The sequence below is a fragment of the Pollicipes pollicipes genome, unplaced genomic scaffold (assembly GCF_011947565.3).
Source record: "Pollicipes pollicipes isolate AB1234 unplaced genomic scaffold, Ppol_2.1 Scaffold_7231;HRSCAF=8579_pilon_pilon_pilon, whole genome shotgun sequence".
In the NCBI taxonomy this organism is placed as follows: Eukaryota; Metazoa; Arthropoda; class Thecostraca; order Pollicipedomorpha; family Pollicipedidae; genus Pollicipes; species Pollicipes pollicipes.
The window spans coordinates 18,520,370-18,535,209 of record NW_023597034.1 but is presented as its reverse complement, the minus strand read 5'-3'; the positions used below and the strand labels follow the sequence as shown (position 1 = coordinate 18,535,209).

General features: G+C 58.8%; 1 protein-coding gene across 4 annotated transcripts in view; it reads left to right on the top strand.

Annotated features, from left to right (window-relative positions):
• Nucleotides 1-14,840, top strand: part of LOC119110389 (paxillin) — a 76,186-nt gene that overhangs the window by 33,170 nt on the left and 28,176 nt on the right. For all 4 annotated transcript variants that reach the window (XM_037234198.1, XM_037234197.1, XM_037234196.1 and 1 more), the window contains one exon: nucleotides 6,221-6,363. In XM_037234198.1, the coding sequence (XP_037090093.1) occupies nucleotides 6,221-6,363 (143 nt within the window). The remainder of the gene's footprint in view (nucleotides 1-6,220; nucleotides 6,364-14,840) is intronic.

The window sequence follows — 14,840 nt, the reverse complement described above, 5'->3', positions numbered from 1 at the left end:
CTCTCTCTCTCGTCTGCTTGCTTCTGGGCCGGCCAGCGTCCAACGGCTCGGTGTGCCTCTCACAACCGTTCCGCCGCCGCGACCGGTCGTGACCCACCGATCCCCGGCCCGGCTCGTGCCGAGGTGGGAGCCGCCAACTCTTGACCGCCTGGTGCAGCGTGGCGGTGGAGAGGCCTCGTCCACCGGCACAGAGAGGCCTCGTCCGCCGGCACGGGCCGGACGGGGTGTCCTCCGTCGTGGCGTGCCACAGGGCGGCTTCATGGCCAGTGCAAGGTGCAGAGAGGCCTCCTGACAAGCGTCGTCGGCTGGAGAGAGGCCTCCAGACAAGCGTCGTTGGCTGGGGAGAGGCCTCTTGACAAGCGCCGGTGGAGAGAGGCCTCTTGGCACGCGTCGGCTAGAGAGGGGCCGCTTGGCAACCATGAGCTGGAGAGAGGCCTATTAGCAAGCGCCGGCTGGAGAGAGGCCTCGTCCGGTCCATCGGTACGGACGGCGCATACAGAGAGAAGGCCTGGTCTCACCCGCCGGGGCTGTAGGGTCGTGCTGCCCGCCTGCACGCCTGCACGCCTGACAGCGACGGTCGTGCGTGGCGTCGGCTTGGGCTGCGCGCTGCGCTCGGGCACACGCGGCTAATGAGACTAATGAATGTGCGGAGAGGCGGGGCCCCTCTGTTTGCCGGCGCTGTCTACATGGGGGCCGATTGGTCGGGTGCTGGGGAGGCCACGGCCGCCCCGCCCTGGCGGTACGAATAACTGGCGCGAGAACCGGCCGGGCTCGAGGGACGCCTTTCGGTGAAGTGTGCACTGTTTTGCATGTCACCGACGAACTGGCGGAGTGGCAGGCGAGAATGATTTGAATGCAATTTCCTGGCGACTTTCTGGCGGCGGGCGCTGTGGCTGACATCTTAAGCCGCGCTATCTACTCTTGAGGACCGCTGCATATTGGCAGCATTTTATATGCACCGTACGGGACTGGGTGGTCGTTGCCAGCGCCGTCGCCCGATGTGCCTGACATGATAAATGGCGGCGTCGTCAGTAGCGGCGCTGCAATGGGACGGGGCATCCGTCAGCAGATGTTGGTGCCGAACCGTAGGTGTCTGTAATTGGTCCCTCCTGGCGTCGTCAGTAGCGACGCTGCAATGGGACGGGGCATCAGTCAATTGATATTGGTGCCGAACCGTAGCTGTCCGTAATTGGTCCCCCCTGGCATTGGCAGTAGCGGCGCTGCAGTGGGACGGGGCATCCGTCAGCAGATGTTGGTGCCGAACCGTAGGTGTCTGTAATTGGTCCCTCCTGGCGTCGTCAGTAGCGACGCTGCAATGGGACGGGGCATCAGTCAGTTGATGTTGGTGCCGAACCGTAGCTGTCCGTAATTGGTCCCTCCTGGCATTGGCAGTAGCGCACTGATGGCGTTCCAGCTCACGATACGAAAGGAGGCATTCCATTTTGCGGCTGTTGGGCGATAAACCTTGGGAAGTTAATGGGGTGACACTGTAGGAGCGTCTAATTGGAGTGTCTGCCAGTCGGGAAAGACAAATGATCCTGGATTTACAGGCGGACTTGTCAATGAAAAGTATCCCATATTGCGTGTTGTGCTTTAGGCTCATGCGCTCGGCCCATACCAATGGGAACCAGCATCAGTGGTGACGGCGCGATGTAAAGGCTGCTGGCCAGACGTCACGTCGTCTGGGTACAGGTGCCATATTGGCGGCAAACTGCTGGCGCTCGGCGAATGTCGGCCGCCACCCAGCAGCTCTGACGCCTCTCGCAGTCCGGCTGGAGTGGACTGGCTCGGTGTGACGGTGACCTGATCTGAGCTGATATGACTCGGATCTGACCTGACCTGGTCCGGCGTGGTCTCCGGTCCCGTCCCGCCCCGTCCCGTCCCATTCTGTTCCGTTCCGTTCCGTTCCGTTCCGTTCCGTTCCGTCTCCCGTCCCGTCCCGTCCCGTCCCGTCCCGTCCCGTCCCGTCCCGTCCCGTCCCGTCCCGTCCCGTTCCGTTTCGTCTCGATAAATAGGTGACAGCGGCGCCATATATCCGACATAAGCGACGCGTGGACCGCCCCCCCTCCCCCCCCCCCCAGCGAAAGACCTGCGGGGTGCCGGTGTAGGGTGAGATTGCCGGATGCTGATGTGGTGCATTCCGCGCCGAAGCCGGACTGGCACGTGCCAGGCCCGATCGCCAGCTTGGTGTGGGCAACGCGCGGAAGCTGGTACTCAGGGGACAGCGCCGCGCGTCACTGGACCACTCTTTCAGAATACATTCCGAATGACTTGTACGAACTGCCCGGTCATCCGCGTCGGCGTGTGCGCGGAAATAGGCAAGGCGGCGTTGCTACCATGTTTGTCCTCATGTCCGACCTTTTCGCCGGCGTGTCGCCTACCTTCCTGGGTGCTGGGACCGGCTCAGCCCGGACCTGCCGATACCTCTGGCCCCTCCCACCCGGCGGCAGGTGCGTCGCCGTCGACGCGCCGCCGGTGCCGGCTGCCCCGTCGGGCCGTATAAAGGCGCCGGTCGTCGGTGCTCGGGTCACCGTCGGCCGGCAGCGTCGGGACGGAGGGTCGGCACCTCCCGGAGCGGCTGACCGGATCTGTGTGTCCGGCTCCGTGGACGGACGGGACGTGTGGCGCAGTGAGACGGCTGTGCGTGAGCGGTGCCACCCGGCGCGACGGCGCACGGTGCGCGGCCGACCCGGCGACACGCCGTCAAGTCGAGGTGTGGCGGCTCTGGACGGGCGTGACTGGCTTGCGCGGCGGTGAGCTGCGCCCGGCGCCGCGCGGCAGGTGCCGCCAGCCCGGCCGAGCGTCGCGCCGTCGCGGTGGCCGCTGGCCATGGCCGAGTCGGAGCCGGTGGTGCAGCGCTCGTCGGCGCGGCGCGGCCCGGCTGAGCAGCGCGACGGAGAGCCGGACGCCGCCGCCGCCGTTCTGCGGTCGCCGCTGCGGCCGCCGTTCCAGCTGGAGCCCGCCACCTGCCCGCCGAGCATCTGCGTGACGCCGTGCGGCACGCCGCCGGAGCGGGTCGGCAGCGATGACGACAGCGCGCCGGCACCGGCGGCGGCGGCGGCCGCCGCCCTCCGGCCGGCAGACCGACACCTGCTGGGATCGTGCGACTCAATCGACTCGGAGGCTATGGTGTCTGTCGGAGAGGTCGGCGACCTAGGTCAGAGGGCGGCCGGGTGACCAGCGCCCCAGACCAGAGCGGGGTTCGGGGACCCAGATTGGGGTGCGGTTGGGAATGGCACGGGAATGTGTCGGCGAGGGCAGAGTACGCGGGCACTAGGTCATGGGGTGGAGAGTGACCCAACCGAGGCACAAGAGTTTGGTAATACGGCTATGGGCCAGAGAGTGGATCGAAATTAAAGAGCATGCTGGCTGATACTCAGGCCGAGTGGTGGTGTTGGGAACAGTGGTTGGGGCGTGTAGAAGTGGATGGCCTCCGTCAGACAGCGTGCTACAGGATACGTAGGTGAGAGGGTGCTAGTAGATGCCTTAGGTGATTTCCAAGTCTCGGCGGTATACTGCTGCTTAGCATGTAACACTCGCCAGTACAAGGATAATGGTATAGCTCATATCCCTGTGTTTTGAGGCATTCACCGAATAGATCTGTGCTTGATGACTACAGAATCTTAGCTGTTTTCTGTTATTTTTGGCAGGAATCAGATCCAGACCAGAGTTTACCGTTTCTCAGTTGAATTGGATGCGGAAATTGATTCACATATTCTGATATGGTCAGAATTGATTCGATTCCGCTTGGAAAAGGACTCACGAAAAATCATTCATCCACCATCTGTTGTGTATGTATATGGTTGTCAGATCTTTTTGTCCAGTGGTTCTGGAGGTATGAAGTGGCTGGCTTTTAAGTGTGATTGGTTTTCGTGGAGTTTTCGATGATCGTTTGGGGTCAGGATACCAGATCATAGTTGGAAAATTACTTGGATTTAGGCTTAGACACTTTGTGTTCGTCTTACATCGGTTCATGTAACCCATCGATTAAATTTATGAGCTGGAGCAATTGAGAAGATCGCTTTAGTATATTGATCGTTCGGGGTAGATTTTAAACGGGCACATATTTTCGAAGCCGTCTGAGGTAAACAAGAAGGTTTTTCACAGCACACAAATACACCGGGGTGCGTGAATATCATCGGCGCGGTGTGATCCAAGATCATGGTTATGGGAGGCATGGAATGAACCTACGTGATGTTTCAGCCCGTGAGGGACCCCATGTCACGTTTGTTTCAGTCCGTGAGTGACCCCACATCACGTCTGTTTCAGTCCGTGAGTGACCCCATATCACGTTTGTTTCAGTCCGTGAGTGACCCCACATCACGTTTGTTTCAGTCCGTGAGTGACCCCACATCACGTTTGTTTCAGTCCGTGAGTGACCCCACATCACGTTTGTTTCGGTCCGTGAGTGACCCCCACATCACGTTTGTTTCAGTCCGTGAGTGACCCCACATCACGTTTGTTTCAGTCCGTAAGTGGCCCCACATCACGTTTGTTTCAGTCCGTGAGTGAACCCCACATCACGTTTGTTTCAGTCCGTGAGTGACCCCACATCACGTTTGTTTCGGTCTGTAAGTGGCCCCACATCGCGTTTGTTTCAGTCCGTGAGTGACCCCACATCAGGTTTGTTTCAGTCCGTGAGTGGCCCCACATCACGTTTGTTTCAGTCCGTGAGTGGCCCCACATCACGTTTGTTTCAGTCCGTGAGTGGCCCCACATCAGGTTTGTTTCAGTCCGTGAGTGGCCCCACATCACGTTTGTTTCAGTCCGTGAGTGGCCCCACATCACGTTTGTTTCAGTCCGTGAGTGACCCCACATCACGCTTCAGGATCGAACTCGCGTGGGTGGTACTGCATGATCAGAAAGGAAACCACTAATGGACGGCAAAAACGTAAAGGGACGTCATTTGACCCGATCTTATAGGTTAATACGTCTACCATCATAGATACCACGGGATGACGCGGCGTAATTTGCATATCACCACGAGTACATGTAACGTGGCTGTGATATGTATATCGCATAGACGCCACTTCATCGTTTTATATTTGTATTTGTTTGGTAAGGCAAACAAATACAAATATAACAAACATACGTGGCATCAGGAGGGGTCCTCCCTGTCTAACACTGCGGAAGGTGGCATAATTGTCGTGGGCTGCAAGGGTCAAGTCCCGGCTGGGGGCCTGCTCTCATTAGGGCTTGTATGAGCTCCGATGAGCGCTGGACCCACCGGCTCTGGTCTCGGTCTAGGTATGGACGTTTACTGGAGACGGTAATCGTTCTCTCCCGTGCTGTGTATGTTTATGGAAACAGTAACATATGCACATAGGCAACCGCTGTAGTTTCAGAGCACCCCGAGGAATACGTTGCATTTACTATCTATAAATAAACAATGCTCTGGATAAATCATTTTTGTGGAAAGTACCTGATAAGACGACTGCTTTTCCGCATGTGAATGTCATATGGCCTCTAGCACGAAGGAGGGGTTTGGTATGATGTGACTTTTATGTGCCGTTGACCATTGATGTGTCCAGTTGGCATCAACATGTACGAAATAGTAAAAAAAATGTCTCAAAAAATGCCTCTGAAAACTGCGAACGCAACTTAATTATGTGGCCTAATCAGCGACGGGAATCTTATAAATGAAAGTCTGTTAGTGCTTCAGGCTCGGAGAGGGAGTCATAGATCACTCAGCAGCGCTCAGTGCTTCGAGGTCCGGAGTGAGCGAGGGGCAATGGACCGCTGCAGACACCGCACTAAACATGCTGGACACGTGTCACGTTTAGTTGATATTTCGGTCCTGGCGTGGGGCAGCCGGGCGGATATGGCCTCCTCGCCGCCGCCATGCGCTGCACACTCGCCCCACAACCGTCCGACCCCACTCAGCCACAGGAAGTGGCTTTACGCCGGCGCCGTAAACGCCCCAAAATAGCTGTCGCCTCTGGTCCCAGAGCGGTGCCCACGCCGTGCCGGAGCGTCCTGAGCCTGCCCCGAGGCCGGAACCGTGGCCACCGGCGGCGACGGGCTAGCGCAGCACGCATCCAGGCCGGTCTGGCCGGGTGCCGCGCACTCCGAGCCAGCGCTATAGCTCGGAGGGCAGCCCCGCCCCGCCCCGCCGGCGGCGCGGCCGGTCTGCAGTGCGGACGTGGACTTGGACGTGGCGCGGCCGGCCGTGTTGTACTTGCCTGTCGCGCTCGTGGCTGACCGCGCTCGAACGTTTCAGACTCGCTGCTGGCCGACCTGCAGAACACGATATCGCCCAAGGGCGGGCCAGGTAGCCCGCGTCATGGCGCCTACTCGCCGCTGCGCCAGCAGACGCCCTCACCAGTGCCGGCGTACCAGCCGAACCAGCCCGACACTCCGCCGGTCAGTGTTGGCGCCACCGCCGGGGTGTCGCGGGGAACTCACCCGACAGTCTGCCGGTCAGTGTTGGTGCCACCGCCGAGGTGTCGCGGGGGAACTCACCAGACAGCGGCCGGTCAGTGTTGGTGCCACCACCGAGGTGTCGCGGGGGAACTCACCCGACATTGGCCGGTCAGTGTTGGTGCCACCGCCGTGGTGTCGCGGGGGAACTCACCCGACAGCGGCCGGTCAGTGTTGGCGCCACCGCCGAGGTGTCGCGGGGAACTCACCCGACAGTCTGCCGGTCAGTGTTGGCGCCACCGCCGAGGTGTCGCGGAGGAACTCACCCGACAGTGGCCGGTCAGTGTTGGTGCCACCGCCGAGGTGTCGCGGGGGAACTCACCCGACATTAGCCGGTCAGTGTTGGCGCCACCGCCGAGGTGTCGCGGGGTAACCCACCAGACAGCGGCCGGTCAGTGTTGGTGCCACCGCCGAGGTGTCGCGGGGAACTCACCCGAAAGCGGCCGGTCAGTGTTGGTGCCACCGCCGAGGTGTCGCGGGGAACTCACCCGACATTGGCCGGTCAGTGTTGGCGCCACCGCCGAGGTGTCGCAGGGTAACCCACCCGACAGCGGCCGGTCACTGTCGTCTTGACCCCATCCGGTTGTGGAGACAGCGAACTTGTACGCTCTCGGGCAGTGTAGTTAAGCCCGGGACTGCATCAGTGGCAGGGAGTGCCTGCCTTCCTCCTCACAGTTGGGGCGCGAGCACCAGTCTGTGACTCTCGCAGCGTTTCAACATACGTCTGTCCAGGCGCAGTTGGAAAGGGTTCTCACGGTCTCCACAGCAGCGTTAGGGCACTCTGGTGTGTCCAGCAAATCACTGGAACATTGTCAACCCCCTTCCCTGAACATTTTGACTTGCTTTAGAAGCACTGAAATCACACAATGTCACGGAGCGGACTCCTCCGAACGTTTTCGTCATGGAACACCTCTGGGGAGAGTAACCGCAGGGGCCTCATATATGTATGCGCGTGTGTGTGCGTGCGTGTACAGAATCTTGTGGCCAGCCGACATCACTCTGCCGTGTCGCAAATTGGTATCTATCTCAACTTATGTGATGCACATGCACCTTATTTGTCCGCGATCATTCTCTTTCTTTTCATTCGATTCGAGCGAGGAAATGCAGCGACGTGAGACGTGACTGGCTGGTGACGTGACCGGGGTTATTGGTTGCAGACAGGAGTTGTTTGGTGTAGAAGCTGATAAATTTTGGACAACTTGATTTTGGGGACTCTTTGGACGGGCATCTGGACCATCCTTAGGCTTTGGGCTAGACTTAAGATGACAACGTCTGGAAAGCGGCGCCTATGATTGTCAAGTAGCGGTCTTGTTTAGTGCTATATAGCGGCGACCGAGCCGATTCAATTTAGGTCTGGCTACTCTGCAGACTTGTACCGGCTCGTGTTGACCTTCATCTGCCCAATGCGTCTGTATCAGGCCTGGATGGGCCCCGGTCTAGACTTGACCCGGACAGGGAAAGTACCCCGTCGGCCCAGGTCCGGAGTGGAGCGTTTATTTCGGGACGTGCCGGCCACCATGAGAGAACCTCAGGTCTCAGCCGGCATCGGCACGTTTATTGTGGTTCGCATGATTGATTGGGCATTCATCCCAGGGAACCAAATATTTCACGCGGCTTGGTTTGTGTACACAAAGTAATCAGGGCCGGCGTGAAATATCGTCTTGTGACCGGATTCCCGGTGGGTTAGCCGGTGCGAACGGAGCATGGGTCATTCCAGGTAACATTTGATTGATTGATGTCTGCCAAGTGACAATTCCTTAGGAATTTTCCCACGAGCTCCATGCTCATATTCCTATGGCAGTGTATGCATCACAATTTTGGTCGTAATAGCGAAATATCTCCACCTGGCATATCTAAATATACGATCCATCGTACAAATGAAGGTTTTGCTTGGTTTTGGTCCAACTGGTTGTTGTTGGACCGAAACTAACAAAACTAATCAACGACTGGTAATCCCACGCTGCAGAGGTGAGCGGCTCGAGGCCGGCCGCTCCTGCCGTAGCGCACTGCGACAAACCTCCCCGCGCGCCTCGCTCAAGGCCGACCGCTCCTGCCGTAGCGCACTGCGACAAACCTCCCCGCGCGCCTCCCTCGAGGCCGGCCGCTCCTGCCGTAGCGCGCTGTGACAGACCTCCCCGCGCGCCTCCCTCGAGGCCGGCCGCTCCTGCCGTAGCGCACTGCGACAAACCTCCTCGCGCGGCTCCCTCGAGGCCGGCCGCTCCTGCCGTAGCGCACTGACAGACCTCCCCACGCGCCTCCCTCGAGCCTGGCCGCCCCTGTCGCCCAGATGTGTGTGTGTGTGTGTGTGTCGGCCCCTGCTAGGCGGCACCGCCGCGGCAGACCCCCCCCGCACGCCTCCCTCGAGGCTGGCCGCTCCTGTCGGCCAGATGTGCGTGCGTGTGCGTGTGCGTGTGCGTGTGCGTGTGCGTGTGCGTGTGCGTGTGCGTGTGCGTGTGCGTGTGCGTGTGTGTGTGTGTGTGTGTGTGTGTGTGTGTGTGTGTGTGTGTGTGTGTGTGTGTGTGTGTGTGTGTGTGTGTGTGTGTGTGTGTGCGCGCGTACGTGTGCGTGTGCGTGTGCGTGTGCGTATGTGTGTGTGTCGGCCCCGGCTAGGCGGCACCGCCGCGACAGACCTGCCCGCGCGCCCTTCCTCGGACGCCGGCGGTGTGTGTGTGGTGTCGGCCCCGGCGAGGCGGCACCGCCGCAACAAACCTCCTCGCGTGCCTCCCTCGAGGCCGGCCGCTTCTGCCGTAGCGCACTGTGACAGACCTCCCCGCGAGCCTCCCCCGAGGCTGGCCGCTCCTGTCGGCCAGATGCGTGTGTGTGTGTGTGTCGGTCCCGGCTAGGCGGCACCGCCGCGACAGGCCTGCCCGCGCGCCCTCCCTCGGACGCCGTCGGGCTCGCCGGCGGTCAGCGCCTCGAGGCATCATACGGCATCGACGTTACCCTGCAGCACGGTCCACTGGCCGGCTGACGGGCAGCCGACCGGACTGGTCCCACGTCGCAGTGGGTGTGGCCGCTTCCGACGGCGCGGCTGCGATCTGGCCGTGGCCAGGTGTCGTCGCCAGCGGCCCTCCGATCCATCGCACGTGTCGTCGCCGGGGTAAATATTTATCGCGCGCAACGGAAGTGTGACTACAGGGTTCGGCTTTCTGGGCGCAGAGCGGCCACGACGCCGGCGCACCCTCCAACAACAAACTGGCTGACAGTGCGCCTCTGACGGCAGGCCGAGACAGTCCCGCTCCTCTGCTTCCCCCTGCCTTCAGCCTCCCCAGTCGCGTGCCGCGGCCTGGCAGGCTTACTGAAGACTCTACGCACTCCCACGACTTCGGTTATGGCAGCTGGAATATGACACGGATTTGTCGTTGGCCCTCACTTATGCATGCCGTGAAACTGGACTTCTTACCTTGCTTTACCTTTCCTTATGGCGATCGGGAATTTAAAAGGGCTTCTTGGCCTGTCGATTCTGGTCTCCTCAAGCTACTTTTTCAGGTAACGGAACAATCGCAAGGTTAGGCATGTGATCGTTGTGGGATGGCATACATGGTGTCAGCCCTGTATATGTCGAGCCTGGATTTCAGATGCTGAACTGAGGTTGACGATACCACTGCAGGTGGAGGAGCGTTCCGCCATTTACAACCCGGGGTCTGAACGGGTTTGACGATACCACTGCAGGTGGAGGAGCGTTCCACCATTTACAACCCGGGGTCTGAACGGGTTTGACGATACCACTGCAGGTGGAGGAGTGTTCCACCATTTACAACCTGGGGTCTGAACGGGTTTCAACGGACGAGAGTCCCAGCTGGAGATTTTCTCAGCTTCCGTCGTTGTCCTCTGTCACCTCCGAGTTGTGTCGTGTCAGAACTTCTCCGCTGATAGGGACATGTCTCCGTGAAATATTTCAAACGCTGCAACCATGTCTCCCGTGCGGCGTTGGAAGTACAGCGAGGGCAGTCAGACGAGTGGGAGCCTCTCAGGATATGGTCGGTGCAGCACCCCATCGACAAGATGCGTGACTCATTGTTGAACCCGCTCCAGCTGCTGCTGGTCCAGCTTGCCGAACGGGCCCCAGATGATTATGTCATACTCAAAAACGTGTATCGTGATTCCGTGGGGAAAGGCCGCCGTTTAAACAGGCCGCCTCACAGCCGCCTCACGACACAGTGACATTTGGCATTTGAACACGCAGTGACATTTGGCATTTAAACCTATTGGTTAGCTTAATAGCTAAAGGTTAAGGACAAGTAACAGATGAATAACGTAGGGACAATAGGGCTGAAGGGACAATCAGTAATGATATCATTATTGATTGTCCTTTGAACCTCACACTTAAATTCAATTGTAAACTGATGGCTCAAGGGGAAGTGTTGTTCGAAAAATTTTGTCTTGTTTCCTGAACGCTCTGTCAGCTTTGTATCATGGGCTTGCTAACTGATTGCTGATTCGCGCGCATTTCCCGGAGGTTGGTTTGTGCTTTGTTGCATGGCATTGTGGGTACGGTCTATTTTCTGTGCGCACGACGTCTAAATTCCTTTTGAACTGAGCCGCACGGCTAAAACATGTTGGGTGAGTATTCGTTACTACATATTTACTTTGTTGCACCGGTTTGGTCCATGGGGAGGGGGGGGGGGGGGGCTTTGGGCTCAAAACCGTATTCTTTGTTCTGAATGTGTGCATACACGCATGCGGCATATCTGAGCATGGTTCTCGGTGCGGTGTTAAACTGTTTTCGTCTTCGGACGTGCGGAATTGGGCCAAACTTTATCGCAGCTAGCATTCCCCTGTCAAAGAAGCGGTTGACTGACGGAGTATCTCCCCTCGTCACATTGGCACCAAACGATGGTCTTCCGTTGGGCCTGCTGGCACCGGATGGCCAGGAGTGAAGCCACTTACAGCCTACAGCCCCCCCCCCCCCTTCCCGTCCCCTGGCCCGATGCGAGGCATTAACGCTGCTGCAGGAGACCAATAGATAGCGAGGGTAGTTTAACCTGTAAAGGAAGGCGTGATCGCGTTGTGCTTTTACAGTTGAGCTTCCATTATGTGGCATCGAGTTTGTCATTAGTTGAATGGTCTGGGACGCTCGACGTATTACCCGGAGACCCTCGGTTCAGCACCCGCTAGCGGCATTGCTTCGGCTTCCAAACACTGTGTGGGACATCGTGTCGTACACGAGAGCGTCGGCACGTGATGACCACGTTACAAAGTTGCTCGCGTTGTCAAATAATAGGAACATCTATTGGAAGATGGCGTTCGGAAGGAAGGTGGTAAAATCGCAGAAGTAACCGGCTCAGATGCCCCGCCAATGGCCCGTTCGTGCTCGCGCTGGTCATTTGGAACGTTCGGCTGCGCATTTGGAGGGCTCCCGGCCGGGGGGAGCCAATGCCGGCGGGACTGAGAGCGCCCCCACTTGAGCCATTTGTGCTGAGTGCCAATCGAGAAATGCGCCCGGCGGGCTCTGCCCGGTATTTTGAGCGCCAGGGTCACCGGTGGCGCAGGTGCTAACGGCTTACAGGTGGGACAATGACCTTAGCCTAGTGTTTCCTTTATGTATCGGAAGACCCATTTCGTTATAGCTTCGTACAGACTACTGAAAGTTGGTTACTTTATGTATGCCTGTGGAATTTCTGCTCTTTGGACATTCATCAATCACTGAAAGTAAATTGTGCAAATAGCACTGCATCGGTTCTTCTACTTATCATCTGACGGTATTTGGCGGAGAGCGGCCATGCTGCAGAGCTGGTGCCGGTGGCCGCGGCCACAGCGCAGCTCGGCGGCGTGTGTCAGCTCGGCGACCGGCGCCGCTTTTGGACGCCAGAAACGGGCCCGGCCGCTGACTCACAACGAGGGTCGTGCTGTCCAAATCCCCGTGCCCGGGCGTTATGTGGCGGCTGAGAGTCCCGCGGCGCAGTTTGGTCCGACACTGGCCGCAAAGTTAGGTCTGAGGCGTTATAACTACGTGATGGCGGGCTCGGGGTCCAACAGCCCAGTCCGTTCGTGCGCCGCCACTGAAGCTAAGTGCCGTAGAATGTTTGGCGTTTATTTTGTGAGGCGCAAGCTTGGACGTCGGCCACTTCAGCATCGGTGTCAGCATTTGACGGGTAAGATGCATGCCGGCGGCAAAATGCCCAGGCGAGGGGTCATGTTCTGTTTCACTCGGCAGCTCCCTCACCAGATTGGTATGGTCATGCATGCGTCATGGGACAGTACCACTGCTGAAGGCGCCACATCTGGCTCCATGCCTCGCTGACGTCACAAATGGGTTCCAGTCATGGCTGGAGCTCAGCGCCTTACGCCCGCCGCTAGGCATGGTTAGCGGGCACTGTGCCACGGCACGGCGCTTAAGGTGACGCCAGCCAATTAATCTATTTTGTAAACAGCCATGTGGTAAGAGAGACCCGGCGGTGTGGTTTCGTACCAAGATTCATCAGTGCAAAGGTTTCAAAACGACGTTGCGAATAGATTGACCGTTGTGAACAGTGCTGGCTTATTGTCGGCGCCCGCCGTTGCTGGGCCCGCCTCTGTGTCCCGCAGCGGCGGTGCGCGGACGACAGAGAGTGGGCGGCTCGTCCCGGCCATCGGGGCAGCACGTGTTCCGCAGCGGCGGTTCGCGGACGGCAGAGAGGGGGCAGCTCGCCCCGGCCGTCGGGGCAGCACGTGTTCCGCAGCGGCGGTTCGCGGACGGCAGAGAGGGGGCAGCTCGTCCCGACCGTCGGGGCAGCACGTGTTCCGCAGCGGCGGTTCGCGGACGGCAGAGAGGAGGCAGCTCGTCCCGGCCGTCGGGGCAGCACGTGTTCCGCATCGGCGGTTCGCGGACGGCAGAGAGGAGGCAGCTCGTCCCGGCCGTCGGGGCAGCACGTGTTCCGCAGCGGCGCCGCGCGGACGGCAGAGAGGAGGCCAGCTCGTCCCGGCTCAGTCGGGGCAGCACGGTGTTCCGCAGCGGCGGGGTCCGGCCGCGCGGACGGCAGAGGAGGAGGCAGCTCGTCCCGGCCGTCGGGGCAGCACGTGTTCCGCAGCGGCGGTTCGCGGACGGCAGAGAGGAGGCAGCTCGTCCCGGCCGTCGGGGCAGCACGTGTTCCGCAGCGGCGCCGCGCGGACGGCAGGGGAGGGGGTGGTTCGTCCTGGCCGCCGGGGCAGCACGTGTTCCGCAGCGGCGCCGCGCGGACGGCAGGGGAGGGGGCGGTTCGTCCCGGCCGCCGGGGCAGCACGTGCTCCGTGCGGCGGTGCGCGGACGGCAGAGAGTGGGCGGCTCGTCCCGGCCGCCGGGGCAGCACGTGTTCCGTAGCGGCGCTGCGCGAACGGCAGGGAGGGGGCGGCTCGTCCCTGCCGTCGGGGCAGTAGCGCGACGGTCAGCTGAGACGAGCGCTGGCGGCCAGTGTTCACGGTCGACAGCCTTGCAACACAAAGTATGTTAATACTTGCGTCATGTATTAGAATTTCACCCTGTTAACTGTGTTTGTGAAGCTCAGTCCAGAACTATTTTGCTTCTGCGTATCCTTCAACGTCACGAATGGTTTATATTGCAGAAGCCAGTTTGCGTCGAGCTCTTGCCTGGGCGTGTTAGGCGGGATGGTCGTGTTACCCGGGCTCACCGATCTGCGATGCAAGCGCGGACAATGGGTCTTTCTATTCTGGGTAAGAGCATTTGATGTGCTCATACGTTACGAGTATCGCCGTAACTAAACGTCATAGCATTTACTTTCCCGTTAGTACCAACCGACACAGTGACCCGACCAATACAATGTCTGGTCGATCGATTGATTGCAATGCTTCGCCGAGATGTTTCTGCTAATCCGGGCGAAGTGTGTGATGTCGATATGTGCCCAAGTCCTCTAAATGAACACTGGGGTGAGATCTCTTGCTCTTGGATTCCGGATCCTCGGGATCCAAGATCTCTTTGAAATTTGGTCTGCAGGTATTGTGCGGTCCAAGGCCTATTTCTTGTAAGTTTTGCGATGGAAGTTTTGGGATCTGGGCTATTTGAAAAAATTGCCGAGGTACCAGTGTTTAATCAGATCTTTTTTCGTCGGAGTGTGTGAGAAACCATTAGAGTTTGTCGTTTAGCTAAATTTTGTTCACTCTTTCATATTCACCATGCTATGGTGCACAATTTGTTGATGGCAATTTTAGGTCAGGCCAATGCACGTTGAGCTGTATTATCTCAAAAGTGCAGCTGTGAGGTTATAGCGGGCTACCCGAGTTGTGGTTTCCGTCACACTTGCCCTGATATGTTACCCATTTCAGTGACGTTTCAATTTCAATGACGTCACCCATGCATGGATGATTGGGGAATGCCGTAACCTCATAATGTCCACCGAGGCTTGTGTCACTGCCATTAAGAAAAAGACACTGGAGTCGTGAACCACTACCCACAAGGCAAGCAGCGTCACATGGGGCAAGGTTCAAGGCGAGCGTACTTTCCATAT